General features: G+C 31.4%; 3 protein-coding genes across 3 annotated transcripts; 1 reads left to right on the forward strand and 2 right to left on the reverse strand.

Annotated features, from left to right (window-relative positions):
• The first annotated feature begins 680 nt into the window (after positions 1–680).
• On the forward strand, positions 681–5,472 carry LOC114403107 (methylthioribose kinase 1-like). Its single transcript, XM_028365850.1, has 6 exons — positions 681–1,124; positions 1,233–1,542; positions 2,092–2,266; positions 2,353–2,554; positions 3,028–3,242; positions 5,082–5,472. Exons 1-6 carry the CDS (start codon positions 939–941, stop codon positions 5,245–5,247), a joined length of 1,254 nt encoding a protein of 417 aa, XP_028221651.1. The 5' UTR covers positions 681–938; the 3' UTR covers positions 5,248–5,472.
• Positions 5,473–8,373: 2,901 nt separating this feature from the next.
• On the reverse strand, positions 8,374–9,457 carry LOC114403700. The gene has a single exon (XM_028366813.1). The coding sequence runs from the start codon at positions 9,295–9,297 to the stop codon at positions 8,620–8,622; it is 678 nt and encodes a 225-aa protein (XP_028222614.1). The 5' UTR covers positions 9,298–9,457; the 3' UTR covers positions 8,374–8,619.
• Positions 9,458–11,937: 2,480 nt separating this feature from the next.
• Positions 11,938–12,856, reverse strand: LOC114401776. The gene has a single exon (XM_028364362.1). The coding sequence runs from the start codon at positions 12,752–12,754 to the stop codon at positions 12,077–12,079; it is 678 nt and encodes a 225-aa protein (XP_028220163.1). The 5' UTR covers positions 12,755–12,856; the 3' UTR covers positions 11,938–12,076.
• Between the last annotated feature and the right edge of the window lie 8,125 nt (positions 12,857–20,981).

The following is a 20,981-nucleotide window of genomic DNA, read 5'->3' on the forward strand; positions in this document are numbered from 1 at the left end:
ATAATATTGCTGTAAAAAAATGTAAGGTAAATTATTATAACTTTTTACAAGAAATCTTATAGCATAAATGTTTACTTATTAATTCAAAAAAAATCCTTTGTGACACTTTTAGCCACACGAATAAAATATGTCTATTCTTCCTTTTTAATGAATTATAACTATAATGCATTTTAAATTAAAGAAAATTAGTTTCAAAATGTTATGATTCTCCTAAAATTAACGCGGTCCATTCGGTAAGTACCCCAAACTTAATCAAAATTCTGTCCTTTTGGAGAAAAAAAAAAGGTTGTCCAGATTCATTGCTCTACCATTATTTTCCTTTTTCAAAACAAAACGTCTATCGACCACTCATCACCTTTCTCTTGATTTGACTTTTCAAAATTACTTTATTATTCCAAAGAAAATAAAATTGAAGTATTTCGATCATTACTAAAAATAAAAGTAAATTTATAATTCATTGTATATATATATATATATATATATATATATTATATTACAATCTTCTTAATAAGTATTTTAAGAATATTAATAAAAAATTAATAAACAAAGTTTTCATTAAAAATTATGATAAAGAGTATACATGATAATATTTTTAATTCCACGAAGGATGTGTTCATCTACAAGAGAAAGATAAAAATAGTGAACACACTAAAAATGAATAATAAAATTATTGAAATTCACACTTTTACATTTGACACTAATTCAAAACATAGATTTGAATTTATTTTCTTTTCATTTTTCTCATCAATAATTTTAATCTGTTATCTTTCTCAAAAGAATATAAAATGACACTAGACATGAAGAATCAAAATCCTGTTAAAAAATCCACGAATTTGTTAGCGTCTCTCCTCCAAATGGAATAGAAAAACGCACTAAAGATTCCATCCATTTGGAACTTGGGAGAGTAGAGTACCATTGCTCCACTGTCGCCGGCCACCATGTCTTTCTCGGAGTTCCGACCACTCGACGACACGTCCCTCATCGAATACATAAAGTCCGTCCCCGCCCTCTCCTCCAAACTCGCCGACAACCTCGACGACTTATCAGTCAAAGAAGTCGGAGATGGCAACCTTAACTTCGTCTTCATTGTTTCCAACCCCGCAGGTTCTTTTGTCATCAAACAGGTAACAAACAAACACTTTCACGATTCAGCCAAAACCCAAAAAAACACTTTTTTTTTTATGTTCCACAAAATCACGGGCAATCGCCAATTTCGTTTCTTTCTTGTATAGGCTCTGCCGTACGTTCGTTGCATAGGGGAATCGTGGCCTATGACGAAGGAGAGAGCGTATTTTGAGTCGCTGGCACTGAAAGAAGAGGGTCGTTTAATCCCCGAACATGTTCCTGAAGTGTATCACTTTGACCGTACCATGTCTTTGATCGGTATGCGTTACTTGGAGCCCCCACATATAATCCTCAGAAAAGGGTTGATTGCTGGGATTGAGTACCCTCTTTTGGCTGAACACATGGCTGATTTCATGGCGAAGACACTCTTCTTCACGTCTCTGCTTTTCCGTTCCACTGCTGACCACAAACGGGACGGTATAACCTTACCCTTGTCACTTTATTGACAAGTTAGATGAGGGAATTTCTAAACATGTTAGGATGTATATATGCTAGAAGTTTGATTCGTTTTGTCTCTCTTAGTTCATTTTAGGTTAAACTATTCACTTTGGTCTCTATAGTTTTTCCCAATTTAAGGTTTAGTTCCTATACAAGAAAACTATCAGTTTTAGTATCTATACAATTTTTTGTGACGGTTCATCATTCGCAGAAAGTCTTTGTAGCGGTTTTAAACTACTAAAATGTTTTCTCTGGTGTTAGCGATAAGGATAAAAACTAAACTTTTATATACATGTAGGAACTAAAACTTACACTTTTTTCATGTGGAGACTAAAACTTAAAATGAGGATAACTATAGGGACCATGTGAATAAGTTGACCTTTATTTTGTAAGTGTATCATTGTGAAGTTTATGTAATTTAGCTCTGACTGATATTCTCTTGTTGTGACTATAAGGAAGTTCTTACACATTTAATTGTCTATTGGGGTTACCTTTGGATTGAATTGAATTCATATTGGCTTCATGCAGTTGCCGAATTTTGTGGGAATGTGGAGTTATGCAGGCTCACTGAACAGGTCGTTTTCTCTGACCCTTATAAAGTTTCTCAATATAATCGTTGTACTTCCCCCTATCTTGATCGTGATGCTGAGGCTGTTCGGGAAGACAATCTGCTGAAGCTTGAAGTTGCTGAGCTGAAATCCAAGTATTGTGGCTCTCTTTGTTTTTACCCATTATATGCTGTAGTTTCGTTGTTAGATTTTTTCTTTATAGGAATTTATGGTCCTGTAGGTTCATTGAGAGGGCCCAGGCACTAATACATGGAGATCTACACACTGGTTCTGTGATGGTTACTCGTGAATCAACTCAAGTTATTGATCCAGAATTTGCATTTTATGGACCAATGGGTTTTGATATTGGAGCATTCTTGGGAAACTTGATTTTGGCTTTCTTTGCTCAAGATGGGCATGCTGATGAAGCAAATGATCGAAAAGTAGGTCCCCTTTTTCCATGTCTTCTGTGGTCCTTACTTGTCCTCTTCTTTGCATACTATAGTTGTTATTTAGTCACATTTCTTGTTATTCTCCATAATCTAGCTACAACTTAAACTCTCTTGCTTTTTTTTTAATATTGTAATTTTTATTTCACTTTGGTAGTTTGGTTTCATGGCAGAGGCCAATTTCATTAAGTGGTCCTACATATCCTTATAGATATCATGGCATTATGTTTCTAATTTTTGCTGTCTTTGTTTATTTGTAGTTTTGAATTACCTTGTATTGTTCTCTTGTTTTGTCTGTGTGGTGCCAATGATTGGTCTTTTCCTTTCATTTGAGTTACTGCATTGCATTGCAGGATGCATGAAATAATGAGATTTGGCATTTAAACTGTAATCCTAAATAATTGCTGAAGACCATTGATTGTAGGGGAAAAAAGTGTTATTCCTTATCTAAACTCTACATTATGCAGTCCTATAAGGAGTGGATTCTTAAGACGATTGAAGACAGTTGGAATCTTTTCTATAAAAAATTCACTTCACTTTGGGATGAGCACAAAGATGGTGCTGGTGAAGCATATCTTCCAGCAATCTATAACAATCCTGAGGTTCAACTGCTTGTACAGAAGAAATACATGACAGATTTGTTTCACGACAGTCTTGGATTTGGTGCTGCTAAAATGATTAGGTGAGACTTTTTCTCTAATATTTTTTCCCTCGTGTAACAAAAGATTATGTGAGATTGCAGATAATCATTTTTACTATAATGCTATATAATTTGTGCATTCATGATTCCTGGGATTTCTTGTTTATGTTAGCTATATAACCATTCTTGATCTTATAATTAATAACTTCAACTTTTGAGATGGTCATTCTTTTGATCTATGTAGTCGACCCCATTTAGTGAAAAAGGCTCAGTTGCTGTTTAAGCATTGATATGGTTTACCCTTTCTAACCAATTGCATCCATAAAAAAATTGAATTTCAGTACCAGTTAAAATTGAGCATATGCATTATTCATTCTTCACACTGAAAGGCTCTTGCTTGAGAAGGGATGTTATATATAAAACCATTGATGAACTTTCACCAGCTGATAGCTTAAGATTGTGGGGGTAGTTTGTCTCTTACAGTTCTATTGCCAGTTTGTTTAGCAATAAACAAAATCTTTAAGCAAGAGTTTTTAAGCATTAAATTTACATATTGTTTTTCACTTTTTTCTAACTATTCATTATTATAATATTATTAAATAACTCTAGAATTTTGTTGATTTGTATATTTGAGTTATTTTTCATATTTAGACCTTGTATTTGTATCTTCTGTGTTTTCATCGCTCGGTTCCATTTCAATATCTCAGTTGCACACTTCTTTTCAAAGAATCGGTATACAAGTATATACATTTGGACATTATTTGCCTTCATAAAATTTTTTTGTTGATCTTTTTTTGTGACTAATGCCAGAAGGTTTCATATAAAGTATGGTACATTATTTTTCAGTAGGAACTAATTGGATATTTGACATGGATTATTAGTGCAATTTTTCTGTATATGTACAAATATATATAGGGGCAGTGGTGCCTGTAGATTTAATTCTATTTGATCACATCTGCATGTATTGTCGTATTATGAGTACCTCTAATCGTTTGCCCTTTAAATGTTTGATTGATTTTTTTTTCCTCGTAAAATTATTTTTAAAACAAGCTTTTTTGCATGAGAATGTTAGAATGCCTGTGCGGTACATGTCAAGAGTCATCTCAGGTAACTGTTTGGTTGAGGCTGCCCCTACCTAGCCATACTCTCTCCTTAACCCATATTATTTCTTCGTGGTGGAAGATATCCATCATTAATCATTCATTGGACCATTGTGCATCTTATGTTCTGATGTTACACTCACTAGGCTATATGGTCAACATTATAATGCTTAACACACCAGTAGATGTAAAGTCCAGACTAGCTTTGTTTTATGGTTTTTGTATTCCCTCCGTCTCTAATTATAAGACATTTTCAACTAATTCACGTTCCTTAAGAAAAGTAATTAATTTAGCTAATTATATTAAATCTGTCAATTAATTGTAATATCATTTAATTTTTTTTTCTTTTTATCTACTTAATTACTTTTCATTAATGTTTAGAAAGAGAATAATTAAGCAAGAGTATGTAGGAAAAAAATAATTAATATATCTAGAAATTAGAAAATGATCTTATAAAAAAGGATAAACAAATTTCTAAAAAGAATTTTATAATTAAGAAAAGAGGAAGTATATGTTAGGATTCCAGTAGAGGGTTCAAAAGTATTTTTTTTCCAAACTAAAACAAATTTTCCTTCTCCATCTTGTGTATTAGAATTCAAAATTGTGCATTGAAATTCATAAAAGTACTTTTCAAACTTTTTATCCAAACATAGCCTAAAGTTGAGCAAAATGAGTTAAAATTTCATGAGCTGATTAGTGTTACCATCTTCACAAAAGAACATGAAAATCCTTATTTTGGGTGGAATGGCTAACACTTGCATCATACTTATTTGATTGGCAGGAGAATTGTTGGTGTGGCACATGTTGAGGATTTCGAATCCATTGCTGATGCTGCTAAACGGGCAAGTTGTGAACGGCGGGCACTTGATTTAGCTAAGATGCTTCTCAAAGAAAGAAGAAAATTTGAAGGCATTGCTGAAATTATTTCAGCAATTCGGCAATACTAGCTATAACAAGGTTTTGCTATATCAACAGTTCAATACCTCCGTAACGTATCGTGCTTCCCAACATTTTGGCTGTGTGTACGTACCAATAGATAACAGTTTTCCTGTCAACATTATGATGACAAATTATATTTATATATCTCTGTTTCTTCTATCTGGGAGTTGCTCTAGCAACAGTTTTTATTACTTTCTAATTAATATCCATCCTGATAACATTTCTCTTACAAACATCTCTGTGTGGACCATCTTAAAAATTATATCCACCGTGATTTTTGAATAATTTTTATATTGACTGTATAAATATTTTTTTGTGTAACACAGTATGTAGAAATCAAACTCCATAAAAATTACTGTAAACTTAGACTAGCTAGAAATTAAAAATCATATCTAAATATGTTAGTAATACATTTTAATAAAAAAATCATTTTTAATTCTTTATAAAATTGGTAAATTCTGTCATGAAAAATAAAATAGGTAGATTTAAAATGATATAATAACGTCAGAGATTTGTAAACTCAATTGCATTGCAAAATTCATCTACACAGGGTCACATTCTATATCATTTTAATAAAAAAAGATGTGTTAAAGGGAAACTTATTTATAAACTATTAAATGAATTTAATGTCATCAATTTAAAAATATGCACAAAGAAATCGATTATTAATTGTAATTAAGAATTCCGTCAATAGTAAAAATATATGTTTGGGGATATTGGCGGTAAAAACAGATTGAAATTCTGCGTCATAAAAAAAACATTGTTTAATTAGTAAAAACATGGCAAAGTAGGTTTCAAATTGGTGACGCAGAATTTCAATATGGGGAAAGATCGAATATAGTATATTGTAGCTTATATGTTCTATATGCAGCCAATATCACATCATCAATAAAAAAATATAGAAATAGCTTTTTCTTAAACTTGTAAATATGTATAATCATTTTAAATTTTAGGCGTACACATGGCTCACAAATCAGAATCATTCTTGTTGCAACTCATAGAGATTGCGACATAGTCGCTTATTTTAAAATTACCAAGGTCTTAACCATTTACTTAGGGTATATTTCCATACTTAGCCTTGTAGTTTGCCAAAGTTGATCAACTGTCTTCCCCAGTAGCTGAACAAAGAGTTGATCACTATAACCAGTCCTCATCTGCTTGTTCAATTGTGCCACAAACCCATTTTTGAGACCATCACAATAGTCCAGAAAACACTGAGAAGCAAACCACATGCATCATCATGTTGCTTTTCGAGAATCAAGATTTGGCTGGTCACTGCAAAAGTATAGTGTTCGGTTGGGTGCTTTATATATAACAAAAAGTCAAATCAAGCTGGTGGTCGTTTCCGTAACCTCATTTTGAAACTTCCAGGTAATTGGGGTGCCATATCGTATGACCTAGTCCAATTTTCTTCTGAGAAATGTCGGTCACGAAAAATCATTAGGGTAGTTTTAGACATTAAATGTCTACAGTTCTAGTCTTTTGGAATGCTATAATTGATGCTAAATATCTATTGGTTGTTGACTACTAGTCTTATCAGAAAACAAGAATGATTTTGATTGATATTTTTCTCCTTCAAAAAATAGATTGATTCTTTTTACTAAGTTTCTTTTTAATATTTTTTTATTTACATGAGATTTTGCTTATGATATATGCGAACCTACTTCCACCCAAGCTGGTATTTGAATTTTTCAATTTAAAAAAAAAATAGTGACACTTAATTTTTTTTATTTTCAAATAATAACACTTTAATTTTATCATATGTCACGTAGAAATTAATCGCAACTATTACCGTAATCCCATACCAATGCACTTAATAGTTTCTCGCCGGTAGAGGTCAACATGTTCTACGCAATTATTTTTTGCTTTCGCAATGCAAAGAGTCTTGCAATATGGTAGGAGGAAGTTTCGTATTAATGGATCCCGAAGAAAAGACATATTAAGATCAAAAGTAATGAAAAACTGATTTTTTTTTTATGTTTCATTATAAAGACATTATTACATTTTTATTTTTAAAAATCTATATAAGAAATAGTAAAAAAATAATAATTTTTTCCCATACAATTTTTCTCTCCACAAGATGAAAAATTTGTTAATTGTTAAAAAAGTGAAGACCATTTTTATAAACTATCTAATTTATCATTTACTCATTATACATTTTCTTAGTATAAGACAAATTATATAATTCTTTATAGAAGGATAAAAGTGTTTATCAGAATAATGTCTCTATCATTTTTTTTTATCTAACTATGCGTGCAAAAAAATTATGGTTTGTTATGTCAATAAAAAATGACTTCATTAATGCTTAAATTTGTTTAAACTTAATGTTTTGTTTGGTAGGGAAAAATAGAGGGGAAGGAGAGAGAAATAAAGGAGAAATAGTGTGGGTTTCACATCTTCTACATTTTACTTTAATTCAAATATCTTTCTTTTATTTTTATTCTCTCTATTTTCATCCTTCCTTCCAAATAAAACATAAAAAATTAAACTAAGACCTAAAATATAGACTAGAGACTAAAATTTTATTTTTGCAAAAAAAAATATTGATGACTTATAAAATATTTAACAAATAATAAAAAAAGGCTGAGATAACATTTATGAGAAAACAAAAATGTGTTAAAAACTCAATTTAAGTGGTCTGAACATACATGAAAAATATATATTGAGAGAATTAATATTTATAAAAGTCTAAATAGAACTTGTGAATTTAATTTAAAATAGCTTTTATGTCATTAAGTTGTTGGTACAAAATGATTTTCGTTATCTTTATAGAAAAATTTAGTTGATCATTTTTAAAAAATCTCTTATTTCAATTATAAATTTTTACCTATATAATTTGAACTTGAAATTCTATTTAAGAGTTCAAGTCAACTTTTACTTGAACCAATGACATTTGATGAAAATAATTTAATTATTAAAGGCGGAAAGAAACAAAAAAAATGTATAAATAAAATTATTATAAAAGATTTGAAAGTAAATAAATAATGTCTATTAGCATAATCTATTGAAAAGAAGAAACAATTAGTAAAAAAAGAGCAAAATAGATTTGGCAAAGTCTTTTCCATATTAGAAAATCAATCTGGGATAAGACAGAGTATATTACCTTTTTATTTTCTATATGTGCTAATAAAACATCAACAGCAAAAATATAGAATAGCTGATAATGATTTATATCCTCTAAACGTCTCTTTATTTAACTTGTCCATCAGTAGAATAATCATCATTTTCAATTATTGGCACACACACACGGCTTACAGATCAGAGTTAGGTACAACATCCATTCTGCTGAATACACATAGACTTAATACAAATTAATCTACAAATAGATTGCGACATTCTCGCTTATTTTTAAAAATATCGTACAAAGCTCTCATAGCCTCTTAACTAGTGCCATACTTAGCCTTGTAGTCTTGCCAAAGCTGATCAACTGTCTTCCCCAGTAGCTGAACAAAGAGTTGATCACTGTAACCATCCCTCATCTGCTGGTTCAATTGTGCCACAAACCCACTTTTGAGAGAATCACAATAGTCAAGAAAATGAGCAGTAACATCATAACCCTGGTCCCATTTCTCTCCTTGCCCTGCTTTCACCCAGTGACTAGGTGCATAATTTGCCTTCAGCCTAACATAGTCTGCAATACCTTCAATTAATCCACTAGGAGTTTGGCCATTCCCATTCCATTGCCAAACGTGGACCATTTCATGGTACAACACCCCTGTGATCTCTGTTTTCAGGTCCCCACTATAGTCATTGACATATCTTGCACTCAAATGAATCTCATCGTTGCTGGTATATGCAACGCCATCCATGTCATCCACGAACAAGTTTACTTTTTGCACATCTTTTCTATCAGCAGGAGCGTTTTGCTGGAGCACCCCCCATATGAATTGGGTGGCTGAGTCGAGCGTTTGTTTTGCATAATCGTCCCCTATTGCATCACGGAAACGCACGCCACCAGAGGTTGAGAGGGCGTTGTTGGTGACAGTGTAATCAACTGCAAGTGTTCCTTGCATTGCTGCAGCTAGAAACACTAAGAAGCAAAGGGAACGCATTGCCATGGTTGCTTTTGGTTTCTCTTATAGAGCAAGTGTTTGGTTGCTTGTTGTAAAAGTAAAGTGTAGGGTGCTTTATATAATAAAAAGAGCAAGCTAGTGGTCACTCCACGCCATTAACGTAACGACATTTTGAATCTTCCAGGTAATTGGTATTGTATGACCTAGTCCAATTTTTTTAGGGAGAAAAGTCTTGCCAATATAAATGGGAAATGAGGATTGCTATTGAGTATGAACGAAATACTACGGGAAAACATCAGCAAGAGAGACAAAAAACACGTACACACACATGCCATTTATGTCCAACAGATAATATCAGAACAACGTATTAAAAAAATGTTTATTTTGAAAACAAAAGTATTTTTTACTTATTTATTTTTGTTTATGTTAATTACAAAATATGAATTTATTTTTGTTTTTCAAAATTTGTGTAAGAAATAGTAGAAAAAAATATAGTGGAAGGATATGTAAATGTTTTATATAAAAATAATTTTTCTATTATTTTATTTTATTTTATCTAACTAGTAAAAAAGAAAATTTGTGCACTATAACAAAAAAGAAACACCATTTATGCTTGTTTTTTTTTCAATTCTTGAAAAATATCTTTTTATATTTTGAAAACGAGAAAACATAAAAAAAAATCATTTAAAAGGAATAGTATCTGACAACTATTTTGAAAATGAATATTTCTTTTTCAACTTTAAAAAATATTTTATAAAAATAATTTTTAAAAACTAAAAAACAAAAACACAATCAAATGATTCATGAAATGCTGGTCAAATCTAATATCATAAAGATGGTTGATTTGGCAATTTTACATGCCATTTGGAAAGTGTATGTATCATATTAAGTGCGCTATTTTGGAGTTTAGGGTATTGAGTCATGAAACGTGAGAAGTAAGGCATTTGGCGCGCGGCAGAATAGACTAGCTAGCCAACTTTCATTTTATTGTTTTCGTAAATAGTCAAAATCAAACCTAAATAGATATGATCAACCTGCATTTTATTCTGCTTGACTATTCAAGTTAGGCCGAAGCCCAATGTTGTTTCCATCTGGCTATATATCTCTCGTCAATGGGATAAAAATCAGGTCAATTATAAATAAACGTACCTGTTATATTTATTATAATATTTTGATCTAAATTTTCTTATATTAGAGAGACTTTACTTTTCTCTAATTACAGGATATATCCCGTTAAGTTTAATATAATTTATATTTTTCCAAAAAAAAAATTAGATCAAGTATTATATGTTTATATATATCATACTATATGTGTCTAGACGCTCATCTAGCCGCGGCTGGCGACAATCTTCCATCACTGTATCCACTTTCTACCTCCAAAGCACGGAACCGACAAACACAAGCATCCAATTTTAATATGACTCGTTAAGGGATGTTTGCTAGAACAGAAATATTTTCAAGAGATCATGAATCTTCCAAATTATATTTTCTAAAAATGAATAAAATTTATTTGAATGCTTATTAAAAAAATTATATAAAATTTTAGAAATTAAAAAATTATATATATTTTTATTCATTATTTTAATTATTTATCATATTATATAATTTAATAAAATATAACAAAATAATTTTACCATAATAAAAAAATTAAACTAAAAAAATAAAAATTTTCACCTTTTGTCATTGAAGAGTTTTCCTGAAAAACTAATTAATTTTTTTTTCAGAAAACATTATTTCTTAGGAATGCTATTTTTTTCAAATGCATACTAAAATGAAAAAGTAAGTTTTCCAACCTATTATTATCGGAAAAAAATAATTTATCTTCTACCTAATACCAGCTAGAAAAAGAAAAATGGTCTGTACTTATCACTTCTTACAAACATTCTTACTTATGGAACTGCGGACATCATTATTTTAGGTAAAACTCCAAAAATAAAAAAACTTCCACCTACAATTATTTGATATAGTTAGGTAAAACTCTTGACACACCCTTTCATATAAATGTCATTATCTTTGCTCTTAAACGCAATGTCATGTTTCTTTGGAAAATATTTCTATATTATGCTCTTTTAGACCATGGGGAAAATACTGACTTTATATGCTTAATTGTTTGGATAATTTTAGGTGTTAATGCTATAAAATGACAACTAGGTGGGTGCAGTAGGAATTGATGGAAATTCTGTTCATCTTAGTTAAAGAAAAGTAGCGCTTGAGTAGTGATATTCTTTAAAAATAAAAATGTTTAATTCAAGGGTTAATTTGAATAATAAGTAATTAAGAAAGAAAACATAAAATTCTGATGTAAACAAAATTACCAAAAAATATGCAGACAATTGTTTGTGTTCTGAAATCAACACAGCAGTTTTTGGTAAATAGTAACAGTTTTGATATTAAATCATTATAAACATATAAACCTTTTAGCAGTTAAAAATTACTAAGACTATCTATTCACTTTGTGGTGGTCAGAAACTTTACTAAATCTAATGATGAAACGATCTTAGCATATATCAAAATATCCAATGGTTGAATCATGTACAAAGTGTTATTGAGTTAACTCTATTAAAAATTATTTTTGGAGTAACGTAATCATCAAGTAACAATACCTTTAAACATGTAAATAGCTCATATCCTCTAAAACAATGTTTTCCCTTTTATCCGTTTGTTTTTCTAATTTTGTCATGCTTATGGTTAAAAACTTTAGAATATTTTTATTTTGAATAAAACACCAAAACTTGTAATAGCAGAATCTTAGAGCTGATACAATCTTATTGAAAAACATTGCGATATACTCGCTTATTCTTTAAATTAAAAAGCTCTTAGGTTATTAGGCAATATTGCCATACTTGGCCTTGTAGTCTCGCCAGAGCTGATCAACCGGTTTTCCCAGTAACTGAACGAAGTATTGATCACTATAACCAGTTCTCATCAACTTGTTAAGTTGTGCCACAAACCCACTTTTGAGACTATCACAATAGTCCAAAAAGCGTGCAGTAACATCATAACCCTGGTCCCATTTCTGTCCTTGCCCTGCTTTCACCCAGTGACTAGGTGCATAGTTTGCCTTCAGCCTAACATAGTCCGCAATACCTTCAATTAATCCACCAGGAGCACGACCATTCCCACTCCACTGCCAAACGTGCACCATTTCATGGTACAGCACACCTGTTATCTCTGTTTTCACGTCCCCTTTATTGTTTCCAACGTATCTTGCACTGAGATGGATTTGATTGTTGCTAGTATATGCAACACCATCCATGTCATCAACGAATAAGCTTACCTTCTGCACATTTTTTCTGTCAGAAGGGTTGTTTTGCTGAAAGATCCTCCATATGAATTGGGTGGCCGAGTCAAGTGTTCGCTTGGCGTATTCAGCCCCTATTTTGTCACGGAAAGCCACGCCGCCAGGAGTTGAGAGTGCGTTGTTAGTGACAGTGTATTCAACTGCATGTGTTGCATGTAGTGCAGATAGGAATACTAAGAAACAAAGAGCATGATTGATCATGGTTGTGTTTTGAGCCTTTTGGTTTCTCTTTGGTGAATAAGTTTATGGTTGATCACCACTGCACAAGGATTGGGTCCGTTCGGTGCTTGCTTTATATAGAAAACGGATAAGATCACTTCCTTCCAAGTTTCCACCGCCATTAATATTTTTATACATTGAATGCTTGGTTGTTTTGGTAATTGGCAACTCAATTTTGAATTTTCAGACAATTGGAGTGTCTATGGTCAAGTCTTTCTAGAAATGACAAAGAAGCAAAGAGTGGAACCAACCTTATTAGGTATCACTTCACACTTAAAATGGGTCCTTGAATTGGTATCTGTATGTTCAGGATTAGAATATAAATTTTTTAATTAAGCCGGAACAATTTTACATTAATTAGTCCACAAAAAATAAGTTTTTAGTACCTAAAAGTTTATTACTCGAAAATTTTAAATTTTAGAATGTAAAAAATTAAAATTTAACCTTTTTTTCATAAATAATACCAGAATAAGATTAAAAAAAATAGAAAGTAAACTGAAATAAATAGTGCAAATTTAATTTTGTTTTACCATAACGAATTGCTAAGAACGCAAAATGTGATTTTTGGATGCATGAACTGGATTTTTCAAGATGACTCTTTAGTGAAAAGTTTTGGGCTATCTAATACATAAATTATAATAAAGTAATAATAACACTGATCAATTATATGTTATGTAAAGAAGTTTAATTGTTATTATTTTTAATTTACTTTTTAGGTTTAATTTAATCTTTTTATTTTTAAAAGGTTTAATTTGATTCCTTAATTTATTTATTAAGTTCAATTTAGTCTATTTTTTTAAAAAGGTTTCAATTAAATCTTTTATTTTTTTTAAAAAAAATACATACACTTTTGATCACATTTAAAATTAAATTTGGTTCCATTTTTGGGAAATGTTGGAAGCTGGTGGAAAGACAAAGGGACCAAATTAAACGAGTTTTAAAAAATAAAGGATATGATTAAACTTTTATAAAAAGAATTAATAGAGGAATCAAATTAAATTTAATTAATAAATTAAAAAAAATAATTAATTTTTAAAAAAAATAAGAGGATTTTTCTAGTGTCTGACGGAGCATGACCGGTGACCCATCACCCATTCGTAACACATTTCTTGTATAGTGGTATTGCTCTAAACATTATCTGTAAAATCGTTTTCTTATTTTGTCACGCTTATAGTTCAATAGTCAGAATTGTTTTAATTTAAATAAAACTCTCCATTCCACCATAACTTGTAATAGCAGGCCATCAAGAGCTGATAGCCTGATACAATATTGTCATTGAAAGACATTGCGATATATATACTCGCTTATTAATTAACATATCTTGCACTCACGTGAATCTCGTTGTTGCTAGTGTATGCAACCCCGTCCATGTCATCCACGAATAAGCTCACCTTCTGCATGTTTTTTCTGTCACTGAGTGTTCGCAAGGCAGCGTATGTTGATCCTATTTTGTCACGGAATGTCACACCACCGGGGGTTGTCAGTGCATTGTTTGTTACAGTGAACTTATATGCCTGTGTTGTGGCTAGGAATAATAAGAAACAAAGGGCGTGCATGATCATGGATGGTTGCGTTTTCAGCCTTTTGGTGAATCAGTTTGTGCATGGTTCGTTTGGGTGCTTGCTTGCTTTATATATATAAGAAACCAAAACAATGGCAAGCAAGTGGTTCTTCATTCCATCATTAATATCTTTATTCAATCTTTTTAAGACAAGTGGTGTCCTAGTGAAAAATGTTAAAGAGACTGGGGACGACTTAAAAATAAAATACAATAGATACATATGTTTATTAAAAGTTTAGATTTTTCATGTGTACAAAACTATAAACCCATTAGGGTTCGCCTAATTCTAAATAGTGATGGGAGGTTGAAATAATATTTATAAAGTCTTAAGTTGAAATTTTAAAAAAATGAAATATAATTTTGTACCTTTTTTTTGGTTTGGAAATTATAGTAGATATTTTGGTCAAAGAGGAAAATATTTTGTTAAAAAAGGTTTTTTTAATTTGTTATATCAGAACTTTAATATTAAGGTAACGTTGAAATTTATTAGTAATTATATGGAAGACCACATCCAAAGTATCCATTTCTGAAAGTTGTATTTTAGGTGTGAATCAACTTTTACTAAAACCAAATGTGACTGCGTGTCCCTTAGTGTCTAGCATTTTGTCCTGATATTTACAAACCATTCATTAAGTGTGATTTTTATTTCAGAGAAAAAAAAAACCTCAATTAACATGTGAGTTGGTGTGAGTGTAATTCTCAATACATAAAAAACTCATTAATGTGTAAATAAAAAAGTTCAAAATGTACCAAAAAAGAAAGAGTTCAAATTTTAAGAATGCAAAGATAAGCCTCTAAATAAAGAGTGAGATATCATATAGAAAATAGATATTGTAAGAAAAAAGAAATAAATATTTCAATTAGACACTAACAACAACAATTGATATAAGTAATAACAACTTATATTTTTTTAATTAAGTGATTTAAGATTCAGATTTAGACTGATATTTGAATATAAAATAAATCTTATTGAAAAGTAAATATCATAATCCAAGAAAGATCATAAATTACTTCATATCAATATTGTAATCATACTTTCAAGTTTCAATAATAAAGATATTTTTTAGATGAGGTCCTTCTCATGATTTTTCATCACTCACATTGAATAAGTTTTTCATATTAAAATTTCTTGATGTCTTTCTTTCATGGTTAATTTTTTACATTTAACTCATTTTCAATGATTTTGAATTGACCGAAGAAGTAAACTAGTCTATTAATTTTGAACAAGTAAATAATGGAATTTTTACCCCAATGATATAAATAAAATATATATTTATACAAATGATACAAACCAATTATTATTTATATCCATGATACAAATTATTATTTATAGGTAAGAAATCGATTTTTCTCAAATCGATTTTTCACTTCTCTTTTATTTTATTTATTTAGCATCGATCAAACTAACATTAAATACATGTTTAATGATTAGATTTTCAAACATGTTAGAGGATGTTTGATATCAAAGTAGTAGTATTGTACACCTATATTAGATTATAAAAAAATGAAAAATTACTTCTTTTATTGGAAAAATACTTTTAAAAACATAAGTACTTTTTTCATTCATATGTACTTTTTTAATCTTTATATTTAATTTTTTGTTAAGATTATAAAATATAAATAAAAAAATTAAAAATATATTATAATTACAAAGTTTACAAGGAAATACAATATAATTATGCAATAAAAGGTTAAGTGTTGGTTTAACTTACTCTAAATTGAGTAAAAATATGTTTATTAATCTAGTTATTAAACATGTATTTAGCGTTAGTTTGACCGACGCTAAATAAAAAAATAACACGTGATATCATATAACAAAATTGAAAAAAGAAAAAAAAAAGAAGTGAGAAATTGGTTCGGAGGAAATCATTTCTCACCTAATGAACTTTAATTTATATCATTGATATAAATAATAGTTAACTTGTATCATTTAGATAAATATATATTTTATTTATATTATTGGTGTAAAAAATTCGTAAATAATGACTCAAATATAACTTTTGTAAATCTATCCCACTACTTAGTGCATCGGCGAGCATTAGGTCGACAAGGAACGAGAACGAATTGAATTGACGGAGAAAAACGTACAAGAGATTACACGATCGATGTGGGTTGAAAATGGAGGGGGGCACTTGATTTTTTTTACTTTGTTGCGTTACTAGTCACTAATCACTAATCAGCAAAGAAAAAGCCTTTCCTTTGAGCTAATAGCAGTTAGGCTTCGTTGCTTTCTACCAGACTTTAGTTCATTCTTAAATAAATAAATGCCCATTAGCTATGCATAGTGTTTTTATTTTTTATTTTCATTTTTTAATTACAAAATTGTTTGTTTATTTTCAATTTATTTCTTATTTTTAAATATTTGTACTGGAAATACAGAAAATGTTGTTTTTTTTTCTTTGTTTCCTATATAAATCTTTAAAAATAGGAAACATATTAAAATAATGTGACAAGTTTGTAATTAAAAGTAAAACAAACAAAAAAACAATAAAAACACTAAGTAAACGAGTCCTTAGTGTTCAATATAGCAGTGACAAAAAAAAAACGCAAGAGTTTTCAAAATGATCAGTAATTAATTTCATAAATATATAAAGAGGTTATGTTTACATATAAACAACAAATTATTAACACTATTGTAATTTATTTTATCTGATTTTTTTAAATATCTCTTAAGTTTTGAAGAAGTCAAAAAACCTCCAACTTACATCTACATCATAGATGCAAAATCTTTTTTTTTTTTAGACAGTCTGCTTCACCCCATTAATCCAATAACAAATTAAGAATTGGGTAAAAGGGTTCCTCTACCAATTTCTTCAATGGGTTGGATAGACTTTAGGAGGCCCAGTACAGTGACCTTAATGTACCTTGATTTATTCTATCCCGTTTTCACCTTACTTGTGTAATTCTACTGTAGAGGTGTTATGACTTATGACTATTTTCAATAGACGAACTCAAGTGTGAAACACAAATTTTATAATATCTCAGTTACTATAATGTCACGTTATTTTTCACGACTTTAAGAAACCTCATCATTTTTTCACTCAATCCACAAATCTTAGATTTGAATTTGGACTTACATATATTAGATTTAGTTATTTGTCTTTAAAATACTAAACTTAATTGTATATTTTTAAGTTTTTTTTTCTTCAACTATTTTCCTAAAAATTAATAATGCAAGTCAACTCACTTACCCCCCAATTTAGGACGAGTCTAGTTGGGTTACATTTTGTCTAATTCACAAAAAAAGAAAGCAAACTCAACTTATGTTTAACTAACCTGTTAGCTCACTATATTCCATTTCATTCCTTTTGTTTGTATGCTTGTTCGTTGCAACTTCTTATTAACAAGGCAGAAAATATTAAAATAAACAAAATAATCTATAATTAGAACTTGTGTTAACAACATATTTTTTATAACACGCACCTTTTTTTGTTACATTTTCTAACACAATTTATTATTAATTAAAAATTATAAGTAAAAAATCATTAAATTAACTCGCAATATTTTATAATTCTCAATAAGTGTTAGACAACGTTAACATTCTCTTAAAACTATTCCTCGATCATTTCCTGTGAACTTATATTCTTTTGGATCAACCACTTTACCTGCTGTTGAGATTAATCCATAATTACTCATGTGTTAGTCTTAACCGTATAGTTAGGACAAGTTTGTTAGAGTAACTAGTTTGTTAGTTACTTGGCCTAGAAGTTAGGAAAGTTAGTTACTTAACTTTAGGCTATAAATACTTGTTGTAATCATTGTTTCCAATAATCTCAATGAAATAGATTGCAACCACCATCTTTCTCTCGTTTTCATTTTTTAGTTTTTGAGTTCAGAACCTCAGAAGTTGCTTCAGAACTTCTGTGCTCTTCACAACTTCTGAGGCACTGGTCATCAGGACTTGAACTTCTGAACTAACTTCTGAAACTCTGTTTTCATTTTCGCTGCATTTTTCGCCAACAATTGGTATCCAGAGCGTTGGGTTGAAATCTAGGGAAACACGAGTGAATTTGTGAAGGGAAAACACATTGGGAAACACTGAGTGAGGTGTGATTTGATCTTTGGCGAGTAAAATGAATAACAACGGTGGTTTTTCATCCAATATCTTGGTTCTTGATGGAAAGAACTGGGATAGGTGGAGTGCTTTGATGAAGTCTCTCTTTGGTGCGCAAGAAGTGAGTGATCTTGTGCAGAATGGCTATGAGGATTTGGGTGCGAATCCTACTGAAGCATAAAGACTGGTGTTCAAAGAAGCAAAGAAGAAAGATTGTAAGGCTCTGTTTTACATTCAGCAGAATGTAAATTCTTATCATTTTGAGAAGATTGCAAAGGCCACAAGATCCAAAGAAGCGTGGGATATTCTTGAAAAATATCATGATGGTGGTGAAAAGGTGAAGCAAGTGAAGCTTTAGTCATTCAGGAGGAAGTATGAGATGATGCAGATGGAGGAAGGTCAGAAAATTGGGGATTACTTCTCAAAACTGACATCTTTAGTGAACCAGATGCAGACTTGTGGTGAAGTCATTACTGATCAAATGGTGGTGGAAAAGGTATTAAGATCCTTGACCTCTAAATTTGATTTCATAGTTGTAGCTATTCAAGAAGCAAAAGATGTGAAAGCCATGAAGATTGAGGAGCTGCAGAGTTCATTAGAAGCACATGAGCTCATGGTAATTGATAGAGGTACTGAGAGATCAGTACAACAAGCACTGCAAGCACAAATTTCAAAGAAGGAAGGAAATTCAAAGAACTCCAAGAAGAAGGGAAAAGGCAAAGGAAATTGGTCTAATAATGGGAAGGCCAAGACTGATGACAAAGCTGAATCTTCTAAAAGAGGAGGCTCTGACAGAGGTCATAACAAGAAGAAGGAGTTTGATAAGAGTAAAGTGCAGTGCTACAACTGTGAGAAGTATGGACATTTTGCTGATGAGTGTTGGTTCAAGAAGGATCAGCAGAATAATGAAGAAGCTAATGTGGCTCAGGGCAAAGATCCTCATACTGTGTTGATGATGGCTACAACTTGTGAAGATAGGGTGCAGAATGAAGAATGGTATCTTGATTCTGGATGTTCCAATCATATGACTGCACATAGAGAATGGTTAACAAGCTTTGATAATAGCAAGAAAACTAGTATCAAGCTTGCTGACAATAGAAAGCTTGCAGCTGAAGGAATTGGAAATATTGTCATCAGAGGGAATGATGGGAAGAGGGTGATAATTGAAAAAGTCTTGTATGTTCCAGAAATGAATTGCAACTTGATGAGCATAGGTCAGCTGGTGGAGAAGGGTTTTTCAGTAACCATGGATGGTGATTCACTGAAACTGTTTGATGCAGAGAAGAATCTGGTGCTGAAGTCTAATCTGTCAAAGAACAGGACCTAGAAGTGCAGCATCTCCAGTGATAAGATGATGTGCATGTCTGGAGTTACAAGTGAAGAAACTGAGGCTTTGTGGCATATGAGGTATGGTCATCTAAACTTTAGAAGTCTGAGTGAATTGAATTCTAAAGATTTAGCTTATGGCCTGCCTAAGTTAAACGCTAGAAGGGAAATCTGTGAAATTTGTGTGAAGAGCAAGCAGAGTAGGCTACCATTTGTGACTGAAGAACCTAAGAGAGCCAGTGCTGCATTACAAGTGGTACACTCTGACATCTGTGGTCCCTTTGAAGTGCCCTCCTTAGGTGGCAGCAAGTACTTTATCACTTTTGTAGATGAGTTTACTCGAATGTTGTGGTTGTATACTCTAAAGCTGAAGAGTGAAGCTTTGGATGTGTTCAAGAGGTTTAAGGTTTTAATTGAGAAGGAGAGTGATAAGTCAATTAAAATCTTAAGAACAGATGGTGGGGGTGAATATACTTCAAAAGATTTTGAAGCATTCTGCACAAGTCAGGGTATTGTGCATGAGGTGACAGCTCCATATACACCACAGCATAATGGGCTTGCTGAAAGAAGAAACAGAACTTTACTTGACATGGCCAGAAGCATGATCAAGCAGAAGAAATTGCCACATCAGTTTTGGGGTGAAGCAGTTACCACAGCTGCATACATCCTCAATAAGTGTCCCACAAAGAAGCTGGAGAAGGTTCCAGAGGAAGCTTGGTGTGGAAGGAAGCCTAGTGTACAACATCTGAGAGTTTTTGGCTCATTGTGTTACAAGCATGTGCCAGATGTCAGAAGAAGTAAGCTAGAGGATAAGAGTGAGATCATGATACTTATAGGTTACCACCCAACTGGTGCTTATAAGCTATATGATCCTACAACTCAGAAGGTGCATATTAGCAGAGATGTGATAGTGAATGAATCTGAAAGCTGGAAATGGCAGGTGACACTAGTGTACAGCAGTGAGATTCAACAAGGCTTCATATACCCTGATTCGAGTGATGAATCAGAAGATGAAGGTGATAATGAAGTGGATGGTAATGTACCACAGGAGAATGAAGCTTCTGTGAGGCCTCAGAGGATTAGACAAGCTCCTAGGAGGCTGGATGATTGTGAAAGAGCACTGGACAATGCAGTGAGTGATGAGGGTGATCTCATTCATTTTGCATTGTTAGCAGATGCTGAGCCTGTTGAGTACAGAGATGCTTTGAAGAACAAAGTCTGGAAGAAGGCAATGATGGAAGAACTCAGTTCAATTGAGAAGAATCAGA

This window comes from Glycine soja, chromosome 20 (assembly GCF_004193775.1).
Source record: "Glycine soja cultivar W05 chromosome 20, ASM419377v2, whole genome shotgun sequence".
Classification (NCBI taxonomy): Eukaryota; Viridiplantae; Streptophyta; class Magnoliopsida; order Fabales; family Fabaceae; genus Glycine; species Glycine soja.